The sequence below is a fragment of the Trachypithecus francoisi genome, unplaced genomic scaffold (genome assembly GCF_009764315.1).
Source record: "Trachypithecus francoisi isolate TF-2019V2 unplaced genomic scaffold, Tfra_2.0 Lachesis_group9, whole genome shotgun sequence".
Lineage (NCBI taxonomy): Eukaryota > Metazoa > Chordata > Mammalia > Primates > Cercopithecidae > Trachypithecus > Trachypithecus francoisi.
This window is the reverse complement of record NW_022681474.1, coordinates 53,442,202-53,465,988: the sequence shown is the minus strand read 5'-3', so window position 1 is coordinate 53,465,988 and position 23,787 is coordinate 53,442,202. Positions and strand designations below refer to the sequence as shown.

General features: G+C 39.4%; 2 protein-coding genes across 16 annotated transcripts in view; one reads left to right on the top strand and one right to left on the bottom strand.

The window, feature by feature from the left end:
* The window catches only part of MAPK8 (mitogen-activated protein kinase 8), a 156,366-nt gene extending 132,847 nt beyond the window's left edge, over positions 1–23,519 (bottom strand). For 3 of the 15 annotated variants that reach the window (XM_033209986.1, XM_033209978.1, XM_033209973.1), the window contains exons 1-3: positions 23,337–23,519; positions 21,862–22,055; positions 3,937–4,006 (exon numbers count right to left, since the gene is read on the bottom strand). The gene's annotated coding sequence lies outside the window, so the exon portion shown is untranslated. The remainder of the gene's footprint in view (positions 1–3,936; positions 4,007–21,861; positions 22,056–23,336) is intronic. The other 12 variants (XM_033209983.1, XM_033209976.1, XM_033209971.1 and 9 more) reach the window with 6 other exon arrangements.
* On the top strand, positions 8,139–9,045 carry LOC117082865 (glycine cleavage system H protein, mitochondrial-like). Its single transcript, XM_033209988.1, has one exon. The coding sequence runs from the start codon at positions 8,488–8,490 to the stop codon at positions 9,004–9,006; it is 519 nt and encodes a 172-aa protein (XP_033065879.1). The 5' UTR covers positions 8,139–8,487; the 3' UTR covers positions 9,007–9,045.
* Positions 23,520–23,787: the final 268 nt, after the last annotated feature.

The window sequence follows — 23,787 nt, the reverse complement described above, 5'->3', positions numbered from 1 at the left end:
TAGCCAGGATGGTCTCAATCTCCTGACCTCGTGATCCGCCCGTCTCGGCCTCCCAAAGTGCTGGGATTACAGGCTTGAGCCACCACGCCCGGCTAAAAAAAATTTTTTTAATGCTTCCTGTTGCTCTCTTCCTCTCATCAGCACTAGTTAATATTATTTTCAAAAAGAGTATGCCCTGACCTTGGGGAACCAGAAGGTTTTAATTAGAATTATGAAGAAGCAGTGCAAGGATAAAAATAAACCAGGAAATAGGATGCAATGGACCCTATGTTAACACATCAAAGAATTTAGAATTCTGATCTAAGAGTATAGGATTTCCAGTAACATATGTTCTTTCCATAAAATAATGATTCTTCCTCTACAGTTCTAGCAGTAACTATGTACACCAATAAAATAGTGACACACATTTAGCTCTGTGCCTTATGAAGTGTTTTCACTTATTATTCCTTGATCTTATATCATCACTGACTACACTACTTTAAAATTCATACTCTAAATGAATTTAATATTATTTTTTTAAAAAAGGAGGCCTCATCTTTCCACACATTATCACTATTCATGATAATGTTGTCTCATGGAAAAACAGAGTTGCAGCAAAGGGCCAACTAACTCAAAGCAATACACCGCTCTAAATTCTTTCAATTAGGGATCTCAAAACGTTATTGCTTAACTGGTGTTTGCAATACCATACTAAGGCTTATGGTAATAAGAGTGACACCCATTATACTATAATTAACAAGAGAAGGGGACAGCAAAATGCAGAATCACAAACAACTTTTTCTACTTAACTGGCAGAGGAAAGAGGGGCAGCACAAAGCAGTGGCTGGGAGTTTGGCATCTGGAGCCGACTATCTGGATTCAGACTCTGACTCTGCCACTCATGTATGACCCTGCACAAGTTACTTAACTTCATCTTGCCTGAGTTTTCCCATCTATGAAGGAGAGAGGAGAATAACCATATCTACCAGCAAGGTTAAATAATTGAATGAGTTACTATTTGTAAAGTATTGGCACATAATATTTGTCAAAAGTAAAAGAAAAACCCTGAAGGTAAAGTTCAAACACTTTATTAAATAATGAAACAATTGTACAGATGCAGAAAAATCAAATTAGATAATTCAGAATACTGCATCCTCAATTTCTGAACTTCTTAAAAAGGTGTGGTTTTCAACTATCCCTTAGCAAAAGTACAAACTGGTAAAGTATAAATGACTTTCAGAGATGCCATAGAAGAGTTTGGCTGGATACAGATAAAGTGCCTTTTTGCTTATATAAATTGAATAGGAAAATGTTCTGTCTTTAAGACAAGTTTTAAGACACATTAAATACTAGCATCAACAGGACACCTCAGTTGCTCTTGTTGACTACCAAAAAAAGGCAAAAATGCTGATCTCAATGTGCCAAATCTGTTTAAAGTTTAGATGGGAGAAATGAGCAATCACATAAAATGAAGACTGAAGCCAACTTCCTAAAGAAATGGAGTGTCCCAGGTTAAGGCAAGATAATTACAGGCTGAAAGACATGTCATCCTGCCAGAAAGCAAGGAAGCACTCAACGAACAACCAGGTCAGATCAAAATGGACACAGCAGCCACCTCAAGAGATTCTCACTGGCCAAATGTGAGACAACTGATCATCAAAAAGAATAACACCTAAAGTGAACAGAAGAAAAAAAAAGAATTACAGTCAAAATCAATGAAATTAAAAACAGGAAAATAGAAAAAAAAAAAAAAGCTGGCTCGCTGAAAATATAAATGAAACTGTTAAAACCTCTAGCCAGACTAATCAAGAAGTTCAAGATGACCCTGGCCAACATGGTGAAATCTCCACCTCTACTAAGAAATACAAAAATTAGCTAAGCATCGTGGCATATGCCTGTAATCCCAGCTACTTGGAAGGCTGAGGCAGGAGAATCGCTTGAACCCAGGAGGTTGAGGTAGCAGTGAGCCAAGATCGTACCACTGCATTCCAGCCTGGGTGACAGAGTGAGATTCTGTCTCAAATAAAAAAAAAAAAAAAAGAGAGAAGGCACAAATTACTAACGTAACAAATGGAAGAGGGGTCATCATTACTTATCCCAAGTACATTAAAAGTACAACAAAGGAATACTATGAACAACTTGAACAAACCTGTAACTATTAAAGAAACTGAATCAATAATCTAAACAGATCTATATCTATTAAAAAATTGAATCAATACTTATTAACTTTTTAAAACAGAAAATGCGAAGCCCGAACAGTTTTACTGGTGAATTCTTCCAAACATTTAAGGAAAAAAAATGTGATACCAATTCTCTACAACCTCTTGCAGAAAATAAAAACAGAAGGAACATTTCCTGACTTATTCTAAAAGAGCAGCATTATTCTAATAATAATAATAATAATAAAACAAAGAGATTGTAAGAAAAGAAAGCTACAGACCAGTATCTTTCATGAACATAGGTAACAAAACTCCACAACAAAATATTAGTAAATTGAATCCATTAATGTAGAAAAGGAATTATTCACCATAACCAGGTGAGATTTATCCCAGATATGCAAGGCTGGTTCTAAAATCTACTAATGTAACCCTAACCCACCACATCAACAGGCTAATGAAGATAAATCAAACGATCATATCAACGGATGCAGACAAAGTATCTAACAAAATCTAACACCACTCATGATGAGAACGCTCAGAAAACCCAGAATGGAGAAGAATTTCCTCAATTGGATTTTTTTAAAAAAATCTACTCTACTCCCCTCAAAAAACCCTCTACAGTGAACATAGAATGGTGAAAAACTAGATACTTTCCCCCTAAGAACAAGAATAAGGCAAAAACGTCTCCTCCCATCACTCCTATTCAACATCATGCCTAAAGTACTAAATACTGCACTAAGACAATAAAAGGGAAGAAAAGGCACACAGATGGAGGGGCGACAAGAAATAAAACTGTTTTTGTTTGCAGATGACATGACTGTCTACCTAGAAATTTCTGAAGAATTGCAAAAAAAGAAAAAACCCTCCTAGTTGATACAGCTGTTTCCATTGCGTGTGAGTTAACAATTCTGATACTGCTATAAGATCTATGTTGGAATTGAACAACTAAGTAAATACGTGGTGTGTGCTGAGAGGCAGGTTTCCCGCTACTGGAGGAAATTTACTGGTAAGGGGAGGACCAGGAATGACCATATGGTAATAGATTAGAGTTGAAGACACTAAGAATTCATGTTTAGCTTGTACAGATACAGATGGTTACAAATATTTATGCACATATATTTATATATAATATTAAACACTTACATGTGTCTATCTAGACATGTAGATATACAGATATTTCCAATATATGAATATATTTCTTTGCTCTATCTGCTGAGAGTACCTAAAAGAAACAAAATCCCAGTAGCAACAAGCACACCTAGAACTTTGTTTCTAATACCATTTCCTAATTAAAGGAAACAGTGCTCCTTAGAGAAATGGCTGATCCCAGGACTAGGGTAGAAAACATACAAGATGAGCTGGGAGCATCCTGCAGTGCCAGAAAGAAAGTGCTCAGAAAACATCCACGCTGATGGCTCCCAATGGCCAAATCTGAAACAATGTGAGTAGCAAAATGAAGTATTATTAGTATTGGACTGTAACACAAAGTATAAAATAAGCAACCATGAGTCCATACTGATATAAATGACTGAATAAATTACTAAACGGGAGAAAATAAAAATCTCCTGCACAGAAGGATTCCAAATATTAATAATTTATGTAGACACTTTACCATCAAGAAGCAGGACATAACTTCCTACTCTTTAAGTGTGGGCTGTGCATGGTCACCTTTCCCGAATAGTACAGTATGAAAAGGAGGAAAAAAGAGTAACTTTACAATGGAAAAATCTGACAAACATTACTTCAACCAGGTGATCAAAGTCAAAACCAAGTCATAAATTATGTTAACAGTACGTACCCTTGACAGGATGTGATGAAATGATGCTTTACCTCTGTGGATTTTCCTTCTAGAAACCCATAAGGCTAGTCTAAAAATAAGAAAACCATTAGACAAATTCCAATAAAACGGTATTCCCACAAAATATTTGAGCAGTCAAGGTCATCAAAAAAAGGAATATCTGAGAAACTCACAGCTAACAAATCCTCAGGAGATATGACAAAATGTAATGTGGTATTCCAGATGGGATCTTGTAAAAACAAAACAAAACAAAACAAAAACACTAGCTAAAAACTAAGAAAAGCTGAATAAGCTATGGATTTTAGTTAATAATGTACCAATAATTTTCACTAACTGTAACAAATGTGCCATGCAAACATATGATGTTAATTATAGGAGAAATTGGGTGTGGGGTATATAGAAACTATAGTATATACTCAATTTTTCTGTAAAACCAAAACTTCTACAAATGAAGACTATTTTAAAAAGAATGACTGAAATGATCATAAAACTTTTGAAAAATCAAAAATCCCTGTGATACAGAGAGAGTGAAAGTTATGTGCCACTTTTTGGAGATGACTACTAACCAATTTTCAAAACTGGCATGTTAGAGGGTTGGTATGTTAAAGAGAAATAAACATTTATCTCATCTTGTTAGGAAGAACTGTAGTTAATCCTAGTTGACAAGGGGGAAAGGTCTTTTTAACAAAGGAAAGCTGGTTAATATTAATAGATCAAGCAGGATGATAGGTGGGAGGTCCAGATGGGCAGATCACTTGAAGTCAGGAGTCTGAGACCAGCCTGGCCAATATAGTGAAACCCTGTCTCTACTAAAAATATGAAAATTAGCCAGGCGTGGTGACACGTGCCTGTAGTCCCAGCTACTCGGGAGGCAGAGGTGACAGAATCGCTTGAACCCAGGAGGTGGAGGTTGCAGTGACCAGAGATGGTGCTACTGCACTCCAGCCTGGGTAACAGAGTGAGACTCTGTCTGAAAAAAATAAAAATAAAAAAGAAGGATGATAGGGTTAGAAAAACAAAAAACAAAAACAAAAAAACACCATTTGCAAGCCCAAATGAAACAACTGATTCAAAGCTCACCAAGAGACTCTAAACACATAGGCTGCTGGAAAACAGAATATTCACAGGGAACCAAAATGTCATCTCGCTGATGAACTGCTGATTGTCAAGGGGAAACCCATCGTTATAATGGATAGATCTGGTGAATACCATCTTTTTTTTTTTTTTTTTTTTTGAGACGGAGTCTCGCTCTGTCGCCCAGGCTGGAGCGCAGTGGCCGGATCTCAGCTCACTGCAAGCTCCGCCTCCCGGGTTTACGCCATTCTCCTGCCTCAGCCTCCCGAGTAGCTGGGACTACAGGCGCCCGCCACCTCGCCCGGCTAGTTTTTGTATTTTTAGTAGAGACGGGGTTTCACTGTGTTAGCCAGGATGGTCTTGATCTCCTGACCTCGTGATCCGCCCATCTCGGCCTCCCAAAGTGCTGGGATTACAGGCTTGAGCCACCGCGCCCGGCCGTGAATACCATCTTAACACCAAATGATCACACTTTAGGCAAACCACCTGATGCCTGTGTTATGAGTCAATATAATATACATAGGAATAACTAAGCCAAAAAAACTAAATATAATCCAGCCTTTAGACTCAATCTTCTACTTTAGGAAACAGTGGAACAGAGATACAAGTTAATTGCTACAAGAAAACAATCAGACAAATCCAAAATAAGGGAAACATTCTATGACAAATGGCCCAGTCTCTCCAAGAAGCCAGTATCATAAGTGTAAAAAAAAAAAAAAAAGAAAACAGGACAATTGTTGTATGTTAAAAGTGACTAAAGCAACAACAATCAAACGTAGTTCATAAACTGATTCAATATTGGTTTGAAAAAGTTGACCTTTTTGGAAAAGAGGGGCAGAACAAGATGGAAGAATAGGACTCCCCAGTGATTGCCCCTAACAGAAACATCAATGTGAACACTATTCATGCACGAAAACATATTCACAAGAGCTAAGGAAACAAGGTGAGAAATCAGAGTACCTGATTGCAGCACAAACTGATCTTTTGGGGGAATAATTAGCAAAACTTGAATATGAACTAGATATTAAGGGCTTAAGTATGACATATGTAAGAGAATGTGTTTACTTTTAGGAGAGACATAAACAAATATGACAAAAAAACTAACAACTACAATATCCAAATGAAGTATACAGGTGTTTACCATAATATTCTTTCAATGTGTATGTCTGAACATTCTTCAGTTGGGAGTGATATGAGAGAATGAAGTCACTTTAAAATGTGGGTGAGGACGGTGGCCAAAATGTTCAGTTTTAAGGAACCAAAAAACAGTAATAGCCGATTCTACTGACAGGTCTAACAAAGAAACACACTGATCTTAAATCAGGTTCCTATGACACATATACTGGAAGATAGAGCCAAAAAAAAGAGGGCATCACTTTACTAAACAATTCCTATCCTCAAAGTTTAAAATATCAACCAAAACTCTGCTGATAAAACCTTCTGAAATACACCCAGTATCTATCATTTTCTCAAAAGAAGGGGCTATTAAAGATATATCATTTTTCCTCAATTATAATGATTAAGATGGATGGAAAACTTTGTAATTTTGAAATTTAAGAAGTATGGGAATAGCTTAGAGAATCAAAAACAAAAACTCTTTAAGACCTTACATTTATTTTCATACACAGATGAAGATGGCATCCTAAATCAAAATCAGCTTCATTTTGTATCTCTCATATAAATAATGGGTTATATGAAATTACATTTGTTCTGCAATCCCTTACATACTAGTGGTTGGGCAGATTTATACTGCTATAAACACAACCGTTAAGTCCAGCCCCAAAGTTGACTCCTTTAATTAATGACTCAGTATCCTAGGGTTTCTCTGAGAAATTTTAAAATTTTATTCAACATGACTAAGTAGATACTTCTCAAAGCCACCCCCATAATACCTAGATTCCACAGTCTTTTAATTATGACAATATCATTACAACAAATATCTCAGCTCCTTTTACACGACTGCCCTTTTACACTCCTAATAGACATGAAAATGTTACCCTATACCTTTATCTTTTCCAAACTTTGCAAAAATATCTAGTTTTTTCTACCATTTTCCCCTCCCATTTCTATTTCCAAGGCTATTTCCCCCTTTTCTAATAATTCCTATAATCTGTAGAAACTGGTACCCAAAATCTTACCCCTAGGAAAAACTGAAACCACATATACTACAATTTCAAATAGGGAATCTTATGACATAAACTTTGATCAACCTAACAAATCATTTTCCTTAAAATGGTGAACTAGATAATTCAAACCAATTATCTTACTGGGAGCAACTAGAAAAACTGGACACTTGCTCAAGTCCCCAGTAAAAAATGTTTTAAAAATCAAAACCAAAAAACCTGTTTGAGGGCATCAGAGTGCCACGGTAGTGAAAAAGCATGAAGACCAGATCTGGTAGAATAAGGAAAAGCTCATAAGGGAGCCTGGCATCCGGGGCCGTTTTTCCTCCTGAAGGGATCTGCTAATTCCAAAGAGGTGGCTGAGAAGCTGAGCTTGAACCTGCAACAGATTTACATGACTAGAGATGATTAAATACTGGAGTTAAGGGTTCAAGAAAGTGTGGGGGTGGGGGCGTGTGGGGCTGATAACACCCCTGGCTTTATGCTAGGACTCCAAGGGGTCATATCCCAGAAGTAAATAAAACAAAATAGACCAGCATTCGTAGACTCTGGAACCCAGTTTTGAAACATTATAGTCTCTGACTGGATTAAGATGATCCAGGATTGCTAGTGCCACTAGCTTGCCTCCTGCCAAAAGTCAACAAAAATCCTCTCTAGAAGGAGATAGCATCATTCCCAAACCTTAAATTATCTATATAATTTTTATTATATAACGTCTTAAGTTATCCAACACAGACATGCTTAATATATTCAAAAAAGTTTTTTTTTTTTTTTGGAGAATCATGAAAGACTGGCGCAGTACAAAACTCTGCTAACTTCAAAATTTCAAATACTTCACTCCATAATCCTTACGTTCATCCCCGATGAATTCTTTAGGAATTCCCACAGCTGTTCTATGCCCTACTTACTGCCCTTCAGTCAACATGCACTTGAAACCTTCATGTACTAAAGTAAGAAAAATCAGTCATCCAATCTAAAAGGAGTTCATATACTCACAGACAGACCCTCTAATCTGTCTTCTCTGTATATTACCTGAGAGGGAACATACTCCACTAAGTTGCCACAAGAGAGTGAACTCTATCGGGGAAACACCATAGGTTTTCCAACATTTTACAACATAATCCATTACACACACACCTCTGTGTGTATCTCTATATAAATATACTCACACATCTATGGGAAACACAACTTTCAAAAAATTCTGAACTACAGTAATCAACACACTGTGGGAACATAAGAAAAGACACATAGATCAATGGAATACAACTCAGAATCCAGAAATAAATCTGCCTTTTTTTCAAGGATGCCCAAGACAATTTGGTAAGAAAGAATAGCATTTTCGGTCCCTGCAAACATGGCGCTGCGAGTGGTGCGGAGCGTGCGGGACCTGCTCTGCACCCTGCGCGCGGTCCCGTCCCCCACCGCGCCCCGCCCGCTGAGGCCCTGGCAGTTGGGGGCGCGCGCCGTCCGGACACTGCGCACGCGACCCGCTCTGCTTTCGGTGCGTAAATTCACAGAGAAACATGAATGGATAACAGAAAATGGTATTGGAACAGTGGGAATCAGCAATTTTGCACAGGAAGCATTGGGAGATGTTGTTTACTGTAGTCTACCTGAAGTTGGGACAAAATTGAAAAAACAAGATGAGTTTGGTGCTTTGGAAAGTGTGAAAGCTGCTAGTGAACTCTATTCTCCTTTATCAGGAGAAGTAACTGAAATTAATGAAGCTCTTGCAGAAAATCCAGGACTTGTAAACAAATCTTGTTATGAAGATGGTTGGCTGATCAAGATGACACTGAGTAACCCTTCAGAACTAGATGAACTTATGAGTGAAGAAGCATATGAGAAATACATCAAATCTATTGAGGAGTGAAAATGGAACCCCTAAATAAACTAGTATGAAATACCGCAACCAGCAGATTGTCTTAAATTAGTGGTGGATAGAAGACTTAGAATAGCAACTTTTAGCATTACCGATGGAGAAGAAAAAAACTACTGTTAACGCTGCTAATGAAGGAAAATGCCCTTTAACTTTCTAATGATTATAGATTTTAGACTAGGCTCTAGTGTTCAGAATTCATTAAATTATCCATGGTAAAAACTAGTTTTAAAAATTACATAATTCAAAGATAACGTTGTTATTCTTAAGCCTTATATAATATTGTAACTTGCATATATCCATACCTGGATTTGGGATGAAATACTTAATGATCTTTCCATTGGAAATAACTGGGAGTGAAGGGGTTTTTGTTGCTTGTACAGTGTCAGATGACACACCACTATCTTGATTTTGCAATACACTGCATTTGCTGGTGCTATTTTTATATGGTGAAGCAACAGCTTTGCAGCAAAATAATAAAATACGTCTTCGTTAAAAAAAAAAAAAAAGAATAGCATTTTCAACAAATGGAGCTAGGAGTATTGCATGTCTACAAGCAAAAGAATGACCTCATTTACCTTCCTCATACCATACACCATAAAATTAACTCAACATGGATCACAAACCTAAATGTAAGAGCTAAAACTATAAAACTCAGAAGAAAACGTAGAAGTTGTCTTCATGACCTTGAGTTAAGCATTGGCTTCTTATAAAATATTGCAAAAGCACAAGGGAAAAACAAATACATTGGATTTCTTCATTGAATTAAAACTTTTTGTGCTACAAATGATGCCATCAAGTAAGTAAAAAGACTACCTCCAAAACAGGAGAAAATATTTATAAACCATACATCTGTTAAGCAACTTGTATCTCTAATATATAAAGAACTATTTGGCCAGGCGAGGAAGCTCATGTTTGTAATCTCAGCACTTTTTGAGGCCAAGGTGGGAGCATCACTTGAGCCCAGGAGTTAGAGCACCTGGACAGCACAGTGAGACTCCCATCTCTACAAAAAAAAAATTAAAAATTAGCAGGGCACACCTGTGGTCCTAGCTACTTGTGAGGCTGGGGAGGGATGATCACTTGAGCCAAAATTTTTTGTACTAAAAATACAAAAAAATTAGCCAGGACTAATGGCAGGCATCTGTAATCGCAGCTACTTAGGAGGCTAAGGCAGGAGAATTTCTTGAACCTGGGAGGCTGAAGTGAGCCAGGATCACACCACTGCACTCCATCCTGGGTGAGAGAGCAAGACATCACCTCAAAAAAATAAAAAAGAGCCAGAATGAGCAAAACTACAAAGAAGAAAGTAAGTCAAATGGCTGTTTAGGGCCAGGGAGAGTGGGGTATGTGCGTGTGAAGAAATGCGGAGTGACTGCTAGTGAGTATGAGGTTACTTTCTGGGGCGACAAACATGTTCTAAAGTTAGGTTGTGATGATGGTTCCATTATTCCAGGAATATACTAAAAAAGCTTTCAGCTGTGTATTTCAAACAGATAACTATAATGGTATGTGAATCATATCTCAATAAAACTGTTAAAAAATTCTTAGTCCCTTACTATACATGACACACTATGGTATTTTCTACTTCATTTCTTTTAAAAACATAACAGAAGTTGTGATCTCCTAAATTCATTCTATAACCTACTAATGGGTCATGACTAACAATTTGAAAGCACTGCCACAGAGTCCTACCTACAAGACTAAAACTGATACCCACCGTCTCCTGTATCAGGACTAATCCCCTCATACCTCACATCCCTGCTGATGGTCACCAGAAAAAGTCCAGTTCTCCCTGGTTATCTATTATTCCCTGAATTCTCACTGCCATACTGTCGTGTACGTCCTCCATTTGACTCAATTCTCCATCCTCCTAATTCCTTTACTTGGCCTTCTGAAATTCCCAATTTGTGACAAGCAAACTTAGCCTGTTACACTACCTTTATCCTTTCTTGTCATTGTCTATCCTCCCTCCAATTCTTCCTTATTCAGTGAGGACATTACAACTGGTTTACAGTATGTACCCTTACTCCCCTCACTAGTTGCTGATTTCACCACGCACGCAGACTGACCTTTTTTTAATACCTCAGACTCTTAACTCATTGGCCTCCTCACATTCCGGACTTGTCTCTGAATTCCACCTCTGCAGCCCACACCCAAGGTCATCCTGAGCATTATTAATGTCAGTAATTATCATACTTGTGAAATCTCTCTTTCAGGTATCCCACTCTGACCATGGCAATCTTTCAAATTAACTTACTCAAACCCTGTGGCCAGTTACATACTCAACCACTACCCCACAATAAGCATTCTAGTTAAAAGGCCCTTATTTCCCTTGTCCCCTTTTCCTCCTTTTGTACTGATTTGGTGTGATGGCTAGCTGTAAGTATCAATTTGGCTGGGCTGTAGTATCCAGTTATTCAAACAATTATGTAGTTGCTGTGAAGGTATTTTGTAGATGTGATTAATATCTACAAACAGTCAAGTTTAAGTACTGGAGCTTATCCTTGATACCATGGGTAGGCCTCATCCAATCACTTGATAAGGCTTTAATAGCAAAAACAAGTTTCCCTGAGAAAAACAAAATTCTGCCTTAAGGCTGCAGTATTAACTCCTGATCAAGAATTTCCTGCCTGCTCTACAGATTTCAGACTTGCCAGCCCTCACAAAAACAAATGCCTTAAAATCTCAGTCTATCTATCTATAACTCAGATTGGTTCTGTTTCTCTGGAGAACTCTACTACACCTGGCAAAATCTCACCCTGGGTAAATCCAACTACCTGCCTTATCTGTGCCTGTAACTAATCAGCTAAATAATGCTGGGGGGGTGGTCACAAAACCAGGTTGACTGATATCACTTTAACTTCAAGATTTTAAACTTTAAGTGAACAACCAATACTTCTTGACAAACTGCTTCAAACTCCTCACACTCCCATCCCTTTCTGCCCGTATGAATCTCATGCTTCACTGAGCAAACAGAAACCACAAGAGAAGATGAAGCCAGGAGAACAGGTCTTCATCTTCCAACTTCCAAACTTCCTCACAAGGGCACACAACTTTTCCGCATTTCCTCCTGTTAGATGGAAAAGATCTCTCCTCTAATGAGGGCCAAACTCTCTACCTGTACTCTGCATCCCCTTTCCTACATACAGCAATGCCATTTTAACTCAATTTCTGAGCCTCACAATTTCCTTTATCTACCAACCCATTTCTTTGTTCACTTTAGAGCTAATCTTAAAAGAGTGGTCTACACCCACTGTGTCAGCACTTGCTCATACCTCACTCTTTTTCAAGGTGTTTCATTCAGGGGCAAGGTGTGGTGGCTCACGTCTACAATCCCAGCAATTTGGGAGGCTGAGGTGGGAAGATCACATGAAGCCAGGAGTTGGAGACCAGCCTGGGCAACACAGTGAGAACCCATCTTTACAAAAAACTTAAAAATTAGCCAGCCGAGTCCCAGCTATTTGGGAGGCTGAGACAGGAAGATCCACTTGAGCCCAGGAGTTTAAGGCTGCAATGAGCTATGATCACACCACTGCACTCCAGCCTGGGCAACAGAGGGAGACAGTCTTTAAAAAAAAAAAAAAAAAAAAGGCCGGGCGCGGTGGCTCAAGCCTGTAATCCCAGCACTTTTGGAGGCCGAGACGGGCGGATCACGAGGTCAGGAGATCGAGACCATCCTGGCTAACATGGTGAAACCCCGCCTCTACTAAAAAAAAAAAAAAAAAATACAAAAACGAGCCCGGCGAGGTGGCAGGCGCCTGTAGTCCCAGCTACTTGGGAGGCTGAAGCAGGAGAATGGCGTAAACCTGGGAGGCGGAGCTTGCAGTGAGCTGAGATCCGGCCACTGCACTCCAGCCTGGGCGACAGAGCTAGACTCCATCTCAAAAAAAAAAAAAAAAAAAAATCATTCATTGTTTTTTAACCATCTTCAACTTGGCTTCTTTCTTCCCACTTTAATGAAATCATCAAACAAGATCACCAACAACCAACAACTTCCCATATAATCTCTCTATGCCTATTTCCTCATGTATAAAATGGGCCTAACAGTGTCCACCTTGCAGGGTTGCTGCGTGATGTTTAAATAATTTAACATACATAAAGCACAAGAATAGTGCCTGATATATGATAGGCACCAAATAGGGTATGTATTACCTCTTATACTATTAGGATAGTCTGGATTCTTGTTTTCCCGAGGTTCTAACTTTTTGTTTCTAGTTACTTAACAATGTATGGGTCCTTGAGCAGAAAACCGCCTCAGCTTTTTGGTGGGAGCAGGGGAAGGGAAGAAGAGACAAAAAATAAACTATTTAATCCCCATTAAGCAATGAGAACTCTACTGAAGTTCAGCTAAGTATCTAACTACCATATAATTTTATAAGGATGAGCAACCTGCCTCAAACCCAGTCGCCAAATCAAACTCACTCTTTGCACTCTCTCACTCCTGTGCTTTCCTGACTTGCTGATTTCAGCATTTTTCCAAGCTTAAGACCCTCCTGTCTATATTCATTCACTTCATACTTCTACATATCTTGACCTCTACTTTGATCGTACGCTGACACCAGACTAAACTATTTCAGGGAGCTGCCTCTGGCTGCTAAGCACATAGAAAGCAGCCTATATGTATAGTCATGCCTTGCTTAAGGACGGGGATACCTTCTGAGAAATGCATCATTAGGCAATGCCGTCACTGTGCGAACATCATGGAATGTACTTACACCAACCTAGATGGTATAACATACCTAGGCTATAACATGGTGTAGCCTATTGACCCTAGGCTATGAACCTGTACAGCATGTTACTGTACTGAATACTGCAGGTGACTGTAACACAACGGGAAGTATTTGTGTATCTAAACATAGAAAACATAGAGTACAAATATGGTATAATTTAATGGGACCACTGTCACATATGTGTTCTGTCACTGACTGAAACCTCACCATGTGGTACATGACTGTATTATCAAATAAGAGATAAGGCAGTTAACTGCTAATCCTACATTTGCTATCAAGTGATTGATCCCCAACTTGTCCATTTAACATTTTGAAAACCACAGTTCATTTCAAGTTACATTAACTTTAGAAAGAAAACTTCACACTACTTTAAGTATTCCCATAATCCCTCCCTAACTTCATTATTATTCATAACCTTTAAATACTCAACAGATAAACAGATATTTTAGCTCTCGTTTCACATATAATGGAGGAAAACTATAATCTTCTAAAAATCACCACTATGAATGCAATAAGAAAAAAATATAGCGGTATTAAAAAGTTGGGGGAGGGAGGAGGTAAAAAATCAAAGGAAACAAAAAAGCTGGCATGACATATCAGAAAAATCAAAAATTCAACTACAAAACTATTAGAAATAATAAATATTCTACAGGGGGCTTATCATTTAATATATAAAAAATACTAACTAATTTACAAAATAAAAAAGCTTTCTTATACAAAACCAGATAGAAGATAAAATGGAAAAAACATGCTATTTCCGGCAGTAAAACAACAACAAAAAAAAACAGAAAAACTTAAATATATAAAATAGCAAAAAAAAAAAATTCTTTTTAATGTTTAAAAATGCTATCAGGAACCCAAAATGAGACTTCAACAAATAAAAAGGTTAAGTTTTTCCTATTCTTGGATATAAAGGTACAACATCATAAAGCTGTCACTTATTTTTTAAATACAAAGAAATCCTAACAGTAAACTGAATCCATGTAATAGAAGTCAATCACTGGGGAGCAAGGTAACTTGAAAAGGATGTACAAAAAGCTTCTGGGTGATGGAAGCGTTCTGTATCTTGAACTGGGGTTGCACAAGTGTGTACATAGGCAAACTTACTGGACCGTAATGCTTGTGCATCTAGCTGTATATAATTTTACCACAATAAAACAAAAAAACTGATTCCAACAGAAAGACTGGCAGAGGAGGGGTACAGACTAGACTAGATGGGTTGTTTCTAAAAGTTCATATAAAATAAACAAGACAGAAGCCAGAAAAATACTTCTGAAAAGAGAAATAAAAGGGAATTAGACCTAGCAGAAAACACAGCATAAGCTACAATAATAAAAACAGGATGGCTTGGGTCCCAAACAGGCAGATGGGTCAGTGGGACCAATGGTACCAAACACACGTGGAAATTTGCAAATGGTAAAGGTGGCATTTTAAATCAGTAAGACAAAGATGGACTATTTAATAAATGGTGAAGGGGCAACTGGATGGATATCTGGTGAAGAAAATAAAGCTGGAACTATACATAATATCCTACCATAGAATGGAAAACAGCAAATTGGGGAAAAATATTTCCAAAAAATAGCATGGAGCCAATCTATAAAATTAATCCTACAAATCTAGGAAAATGAGCAACAAAGCAATAGAAAAATATGCAAAGACAAGGACAGTTCAAAAGAAAGAAAATGCAAACAGTCCTTAAAAGACAAAAGATGTTTAAGGGTAACAAGAAGCAGGCATCCTTACACAGTGCTGGTGGAATGGAAGTTGGACAACCTCTACAGGCTTCACTTCAGCAATACATAAAATTACAAACGCACATACACTGGCCTAGGAACTCTACCTCTGGAAATTTATCCTATGCATTTAAGTGCAACATGATGTATGCACAAGGTAATCCACTGCACCATGGTTTTTGATAGCAAAAGTCTGAAAACTACCTAAACATGCATCAAAAAGGAGTTAAATGGTACACCAGTATAATGATGTTATGGACTGTCTGTGTCCCTCCAATTTCATATGTTGAAGCCCTACCCTCCAACTTGATAGTATTTGGAGGAGAAACCTTTAGGAGGTAACTAAACTTCTCATGTATTAGGTCATGAGGGTGGAGTCCCCATGATAGGATGAGGAACAGACTAGAGCTCTTAGGGGCCATGTGAGGATACATCCAGAAACCAGCCACCTGTAAAGCCAGGAATAGGGCCCTCAACAGGGAACCAAATTGGTTAAGTAGCCTAATCTTGAACTTCCCAACTTCCAGAACTATGAGAAATAAATTTCTGTTGTTTAAACCACTCAATCTACAGTATTTTGATATAGCACCCCAAACAGAGTAACACAAATGGAATACCACAAACATGTTAAAAAAGCATGCTATTTACATACTGATATGACTGATATAAAATAATCTCTCAGCTATATTAAAACAAAAAAGCAGGCCACGTGCGGTGGCTCATACCCATAATCCCAGCATTTCGGAGGCCAAGGCAAGTGGATCACCTGTAATCCCAGCTACTCAGGAGGCTGAGGGAGGAGAATCACTTGAGCCTGGGAGGCAGAGGTGGCAGTGAGCCGAGACTGCACCACTGCACTCCAGCCTGGGCAACAAGAGTGAGAATCCGTCTCAAAAAACAAACCAACAAGCAAAAAACAAAAAAGCAAAGGGTGGTACATATTGCATGCATCAACTTATATTAAATAAAAAGGGAGGAAGCAGAGCAAAGGCTACACAGTACTGTATATATGTATGATACCTATCCTTCATTGGCAAAGCCAAAATCTATAAAGCTGTGAAAAATACATTTTTAAAATAAGTTTAGTACAAACATATTTGGTAGCAAAACCTGACGAGATGTAGCATAAGATTTTATAATCTTTATTCACTCCACTTGTGTTATGCTTTTATAAAAATATTAACACCTTTGATTATTTCTGGGTTTTTTTTTTTTTTTTTTTGAGACAGAGTCTCACCTCTGCCACCCAGGCTGGAGTGTAGTGGCACGATCTCAGCTCACTGCAACCTCCACCTTCCAGACTGAAGCGATTCTCCTGCCTCAGCCTCCTGAGTAGCTGGTATTACAGGCACGTGCTACCACGCCCAGCTAATTTTTGTACTTTTAGTATAGATGTAGTCTCACTATGTTGGCCAAGCTGGTCTCAAACTCCTGACCTCAGGTGATCCACCCGCCTCAGCCTCCCAAAGTGCTGAGACTATAGGCGTGAGCCACCGCGCCTGGCCTATGTCTGAATTTTTTACAGAAATGTTAATGTGTTTAATTACGAGGCTACAACCTCTTACTAGGGATTTTGGATAATATGGTAGATACGCTATATTATCTTCCTACAATTGCAAAAAAAAGAAGCCTTCATTCTAAAATACACCTAGACCAAGGATTCTGAACAAAGGATTACACACTTACACACATATAAACTATCTTTGGAAGTATTCACAGGAAATTTAAGTTTCCAGGTAGAAGAACTAGGTGGCTACACACAGTAGAAAAGGAGATTCTTTGTCTTTTTAAATCTTTGGAATTTTGAGTCAAAGTGAATTCATTACTACTTGGTCAAAATATAAAATGTAAACAAAGTAAAACATTAAGACTTTTAAATTCTCAATAGTAACAGACAAAGCTAGATACTTTGGTTTTTGTTTGTTTTAACTGAAAAGTGACCCCTTCTCAGGTCACAGAGAAATCCATACAGCAGTAGCTTTTATCTTACCTTTGGTTGACCCAATGGCATCTGAAAGTAAAGAGAGCCATCCTTTCCGGAACAAGTCAGAAAATGGTGATTTTTCTACCCAATTAATGACTTTTAGGAAATAGCATCTTATCAATGTTTTTGATGTTTCCTGCCGAGCAAAGCAAGTGCTTGTGTGTGGCTGTTTTTCGTTTCTAGTGTCCCCAGAAATATGGTAGGTGGCGGGCTTGAGTCAGCACCAAGAAGCAGTACTGGAGGGCTACACTTCTCAATACTGGAGAGAGACTTTAAAAAGTGTTTCTAGTACAGATCTAGCCTTACATTGTAACAGCTCCAATACAAAGGAGATTGAGAACTCTGGTTAGTACCTGAAGAGCATCTTTTCTACTGTCAGCTTTTCATATTTTTCATATACTTATTTTGATACCCTGTTGTAGTCCAGAATGAATTTATAAGGTTTGCCTTTTCTTATGATTTGGATTTTGACTAATGTGCACCACACTCTCAACTTAAACCAGGAATCAGAAAAGATATCTTGCTTTCTGAGGTTTATCGAGTGAGTACAAAGGCATGGCAAGAGACACAAGGTTTGGAAGGCCCCAAATGCCCCAATGACAAAAGAAATTCCTAATGAAATGACTAACAATATTTGCTTCCTTGTGTTAGGACATAAATGTGCTTACGTTAATCCTTATCTTCTATCAAATTATACTTGGCTCACTGAGGGTAGAAACTGACTTCTATTTCCTTTGGCTCCCACATCATTGAATACCTGGATTGGTATAATGCAATGTTCAGTAAATACTGCCGAAGTAAAAACCAGTGTCATCTCATAGTAGAGTAGATGCTCTCGAGAAGGAACAAGAAATTTAATCTACCATTATAACCATACAAATGCTAAACAGAAGACTTAGAAAAACACAGAAAATACAGAAAAGATAATTATTTCCAAGGGGTACTAATAAATAATCTCCCTCATTTTTTAATAGTTCTCCAGGCCTCAATGAATTGTTGTGGTTACCAGGTCTCTGACAAATTTGCAATCTTCGCAGAATCCAAGATCCCAATCACACTAAATTTAAAAGATGTGACAGCATTCCATTTTCTTCAAATGTGTCACATGATAAAGCTATTCGTAGTTCCTAAATTCTCATTTCTTTAGATGTCTATAATAAACCTAGGAAAGCGTAGGCAATTTGCTGCTGTGGGAAAAGGCAAAAAATCATGAAAGTGGCAAATATGTTCCCTTCAATATATGCTTTTGGAACATTTCCAAATTTTAAGATAGAGAGGATTACTGGTCCAAATGTTAATATAAATCATCTCAGTCAATTCAGATTATATGAGATGATCGAATTTTAAATAAACCCCCAGAGATGCAGAGTGAAACAAATGGCATATTCTGGAGAATTAGAATGGACACTGTGCATTAAACTGGTTTGACATTTACTCGGCATTTTATGTTTGTTTGAAGTTAAAAATAAGTGATAACAATAGCAAAAACTACCTGAATACTTGTATCTACCATTCCAGCCACCATACCAGTACCAGGCACTTTACATGCAGTACCTTATTTAAACCTCACAGACCTATGAGGTTATGTGCTATTATTATTCTCATTTGACAGACAATAAAACAGGCCCAAATACGTTATATAACCTGAACGAGCCTATAACACAGTTAGATTGGAGCACGATTAGAACTCAGGCTGACCTTAAAACCCACGCTTGCAATCACTATAAGGTTTGGGTTCTTTAACTTTCTAAAGAATGGCAGATTTTAACTAAATCTGAAATACAATAAAGGGTAACAGCAAACACAGGCATGTCTTGTATTTGTGATATAACCCACCTCCAAGAAAAAGAACGGAAGCTACTAAGTTTTCCAAAAAGGTGTCTCCTCCCTCCCTCTCTCTCTCTCTCTCTCTCCCCCCACACACATACACACACACACACACAATTTTAAAAACTGGATTTCAGTGAAATTTGGCTTGCGCAGAGATGTGAAGTAGGCTTTTGTTTGGCAGGAGCCCTTTCATATACCTTTTAAAAGAGCATAAATTCACTGTTCAGAGATGCCTTAAGTCTCATCCTTGACTACAAGCTTCCTGAGGATAATGAACTCTTCATTTTATGTCTTCCACAAAATCTCTGAGAGCATAGGGTCTCATGAGAAGGCATGATGCTGTGGAATAAATAAAAATCTACCTTTCCAAGAATCTCCAGCTTATGGCGAAGTCTTCCATTTGTTTTCTAAGTCTAGATATTAAAGAAAAAATTTAACTCAACAATTTTTTTGGCTTCTGAAAATTACAAAATTCTAACTTTGACTACTGTTCTTAACTTAGGCTTCTGATTATCACCCAAGAAGGGCTCTTTTTGTCCTAGTATGTTTTCTCTAGAACCACCTATCTGAGGAACAAGCCTTCTATAAAAAAAAGTTCTGACAGCCTGAGTTTATACTTTTAAAGCCAAAAACATTAAGGCACTTGCCTAGAGCTCCAGAACTTGTTGATGACAAAGTCCAGATGGCGGAACTGAGAAACGAACCTAGGTCTGATTCCTGGATTGCTCTAGCTCCACCTATTGACCTGAATGACAGGGTAACTCATTTCAATACTCCTGTCACCTTTCAGTCAAATCATTTCTGAAATCAAAGTTCAACCTTACCTGCATTAAGAGTAAGAATGCAAGGCTTCTAAATGTTCAGGTAAAGAGCACATGATGAAGACAATCAGCATCACAGTTCACTGACACAGGCAAATGATTCATATATAAAGCTATGCGGTTATAATGACTTCCTTGGATTACGTGAATCAGAAAGGCTACTACCCATACCATTGACTTGACCAGAGACCTCTAGAGCGCTGGAATCCTAATGTCAGACATTATTTTGTATTTCTACTCGTGCAACAAAGCATCTCAACCATGTAGATGACTCAAATATGTCAAAATTCAACCCGCTGGCAAAGCTTACCAACAAGAAGCAGGCTCCTATTCAACAACCTCTTAGCACTAGGATAGTTGGGGACTAGTCATTTAACAACAAATTACTTCAAGCTGTTTCACTGAACATCTCATCCTCCCAAGGTCACTTCGATAATATCAGTCATGTAGCAAATAGTTAAGATTCTAACCACATTAATTTGTGTACAATGTATTCTTGCACTAACTTCCTTTCCAAATGGCATTTTCCCTGATCTAAAGGAGTATGAAGGATATAGTTTCCTATTCTGCCAGGACAGGACACTTAAAAGGAGCTCTTTTCATACTTATTAAAGGAACATATTTACTAACAGAGTCGATGCTGTATCTCTTACTTTAAAGCATAATTTGAAGCGAAATTCAGAGTGACTGCTAATGAATATGGTGTTTCTTCTTGGGGTGATGACAATGTTCTGGAATTGGTGATGGTGATCAATGCACAACATTGTGAATATACTAAAAACCACTGAAATATATACACTCTTAACTGGTGAATTTCATGTCAATTAAATTTCAATAAAGTTATTTTTAAAAACGAATAATTTGGAAAACAAAATAACACAACTCTGGTTCTTTACATAGGCTGACTGTGAGCTACTGCCAAAGGATTGTCAGTAACCCCTACCAGAATCTGACATACCTTAACTAGGTAAAGCAATAAAACGTTGGTATCTCAAAGATTTTCATCCCTCATCTTTAAAAAGTATCATTTTCTTATTTCTTCATTTCCACTTTACAGCAAATAATAAGAAGCTCATTAATTAGTTCACTCTTTTCGTATTCTTTCAAATCCAAAACAAACACTAATCTGTTCAGTGAGTGGAAAAGAGCTTTAACTTGGAAAAATGAATTATTTTGAGTTTTAGGCTCATATTTTGTACCAATTGTGTTAATACAAGTTAGAACTTAAAACCAAACATTTCAAGTAAACATTTCCAAAATATTAGAAATATTTCTAATAAAACATTTATGTGGCTTTGTCCTCAATTTTTCACAAAATGAGAGTCACCAAAAACCTTTCAAATAATATTCACAAAATTATAAATGCAATCATTTTAGACCCCTACTGAAATACCACTTTATGTGTGCCTGTGTGTGCATTACGTACATACACACACACAGACACACATAAACTAGTACATACACAGAAACACACACTCCACAACCTACTTAAGTTTATTAATTATATTAAAAAAACATTTAGACAAGATTTTATTTTAGGACAGTGAATGACCTACACGTGATTCAAAAGCCCATGTCATCATAACAGATAATGTACATGAACTGATCATTTAGCCATCTGAAGCGACAGTTGCATGAAGCTTCCAAAACTTTATGGAGAACATTACAGTTTTTTTTTTAAGGCTTGAATTTAAATATTATCAATTACAAAGAGCTTTTCATCAATCCGACTTTTATTGAACACTTACTATATTCCAGGCTAGGTGGTGGAGAAACAGATGCAAGACAGGCCTGCCCTCAAGGAAGTCCCATTTTGATTGCTTGCTTTTGTCAGGCACAGCACTAAACATGTTCACTTAGAGCATCTGACCTCCTAGGTTTAACGTTAACCACAGCAGGGGAATCTGAGGTAACCATTACAAATGACTGTAAGGCTGCAAGACTGGAAAAAATAAAATTTAGAAATAAATAAAAGCTGTTGTATATTTAGACCAAATCTAATTCTACTTCCTAACATTACACTTGAACTTCCAGATATACTGCTTAAAAAATGACCCAGAACATAACCATACCTTCCTTAACAGACATCTCTTATGTAATTGTCTCATTTAAAGGTCCATCTATTATACTTCAGTCAAAGCATCCTCTTCCATGAAAGCATACTTTCCTTTACCTTCAAACCAAACCTCTTCATCTGGGTATGGTATCAAACAGTTGCTGAATGAATGAATGAATGAAAAACACATGTTCTAATTGCCAAGGAGGTATTTGCTGGATGCCTATCTCAAAACACAATAGACTGACGGACCAGAATTCTACTGGACAGATCGCTGAATTTCAGAGGTAAAAACGGTAATCACTGGACAATGCCATGTAGTTGACATGTTATTAAATTCGCAATAAAGACCAGGCGGGGAACTTTCAGAAATAAAAACGGAAAGTGTTCATCAGGGTACTTTAAAATGGACTTGGTTCTACCATCTCTGAATCCGGAACACAAATGCGAGACAAAGAGATGGGAAGGTGGGGTGAAAAAGTCAAAAGGTCACCACCGAGTGACCCTCAAGAGCAATGTGCGCTGACCATCGAAGCTCGGGAGCTCGGGCCAAGCTGGATGGACACCTCCCACCTGAACCACGGGCCTGGGCTCTGCCTCGCAGCCCAGAGCTGCAGGCCATCCCGGCCCTTTTCAGCGCTGCTGCCTGCCTTCACCCAGAACCTGAGCACAAAGAAACCACCGAGAAGCAAAATACGGTCCCCATGGGCGCGGGGCAGCCTTGGGGACCCGCTGGCAGAAGCGCTCTCCCCGGCTCCTCGCCGCCCCAGAGGCAACCAGGGTGCGGCGGGCCGCGGAGACGCCTCTGTCCGACCGTTGCCGAAGTGTTTCAGAACTTGCCACCCACCCCCCCGCTCCATTTTCTTCTCCCGCCGCGGAGGCAGGACCCGCGCGAAGAGGACGCGAGAGGACAGGCGGGCGGGGCTCGCGGCGGCGGGCGGGCTGGCGGGTAGCGGAGCGCGCCGAGGTCCCGCAGCCCCACGCCCCCTCGGCCGGCCCCCGCCTCTGCGCCGCTATTGTTCCCGCACCGCCCCCGCCCGCCGCGCGCTCCCGCCCCCACTCCCGGGAGGTGGTTACCGCTGAGAAGGCGGCGGCGGCAGCGGCACAATAACATAAACACGACGGGGCCGCCTGCCGCCCAGGCCCTGCGGCGTCCGCCGCACTCACCCGGCAGCGCAGCGAACGGCAACAGGGAAGCCCGCCAGCGGGGACAGGCGCGGTCCGGGCGGTCGCCGCGGCCGTTACCCAGCTCTGCTCGCGGCTCCGCGATCCAAGCCGCGTCGTCCAGCCTCGGCCGCTCCGCTGAGTAACAGGGACGCGGGCCGTCACCGCGCACGCCCGCCCACGTCATCGCGCAGGGCGCCGCCCCCGCGCCTCCCGAGTGGCCTGCGGGGCGGGGCAGCCCCGGGGCCCGGATTGCGGGGGCGGGGCCGCCGGCCGGGGGCGAGGCTACTCCAGGGGGCTGAGAGGACTTGCGGAGGTCGCCTTGAGGCGGAGCAGCGGAGAGAGCCTCCGAGGGCGGAGGGTGAGGGGCGTGGCCAGGAGCGGGAGGGGCGGGCCCTGTGGTGGCACGTGGCGGCGCGTGGACCCAGGGAACCGCATCTGGCTGGCGGCGGTA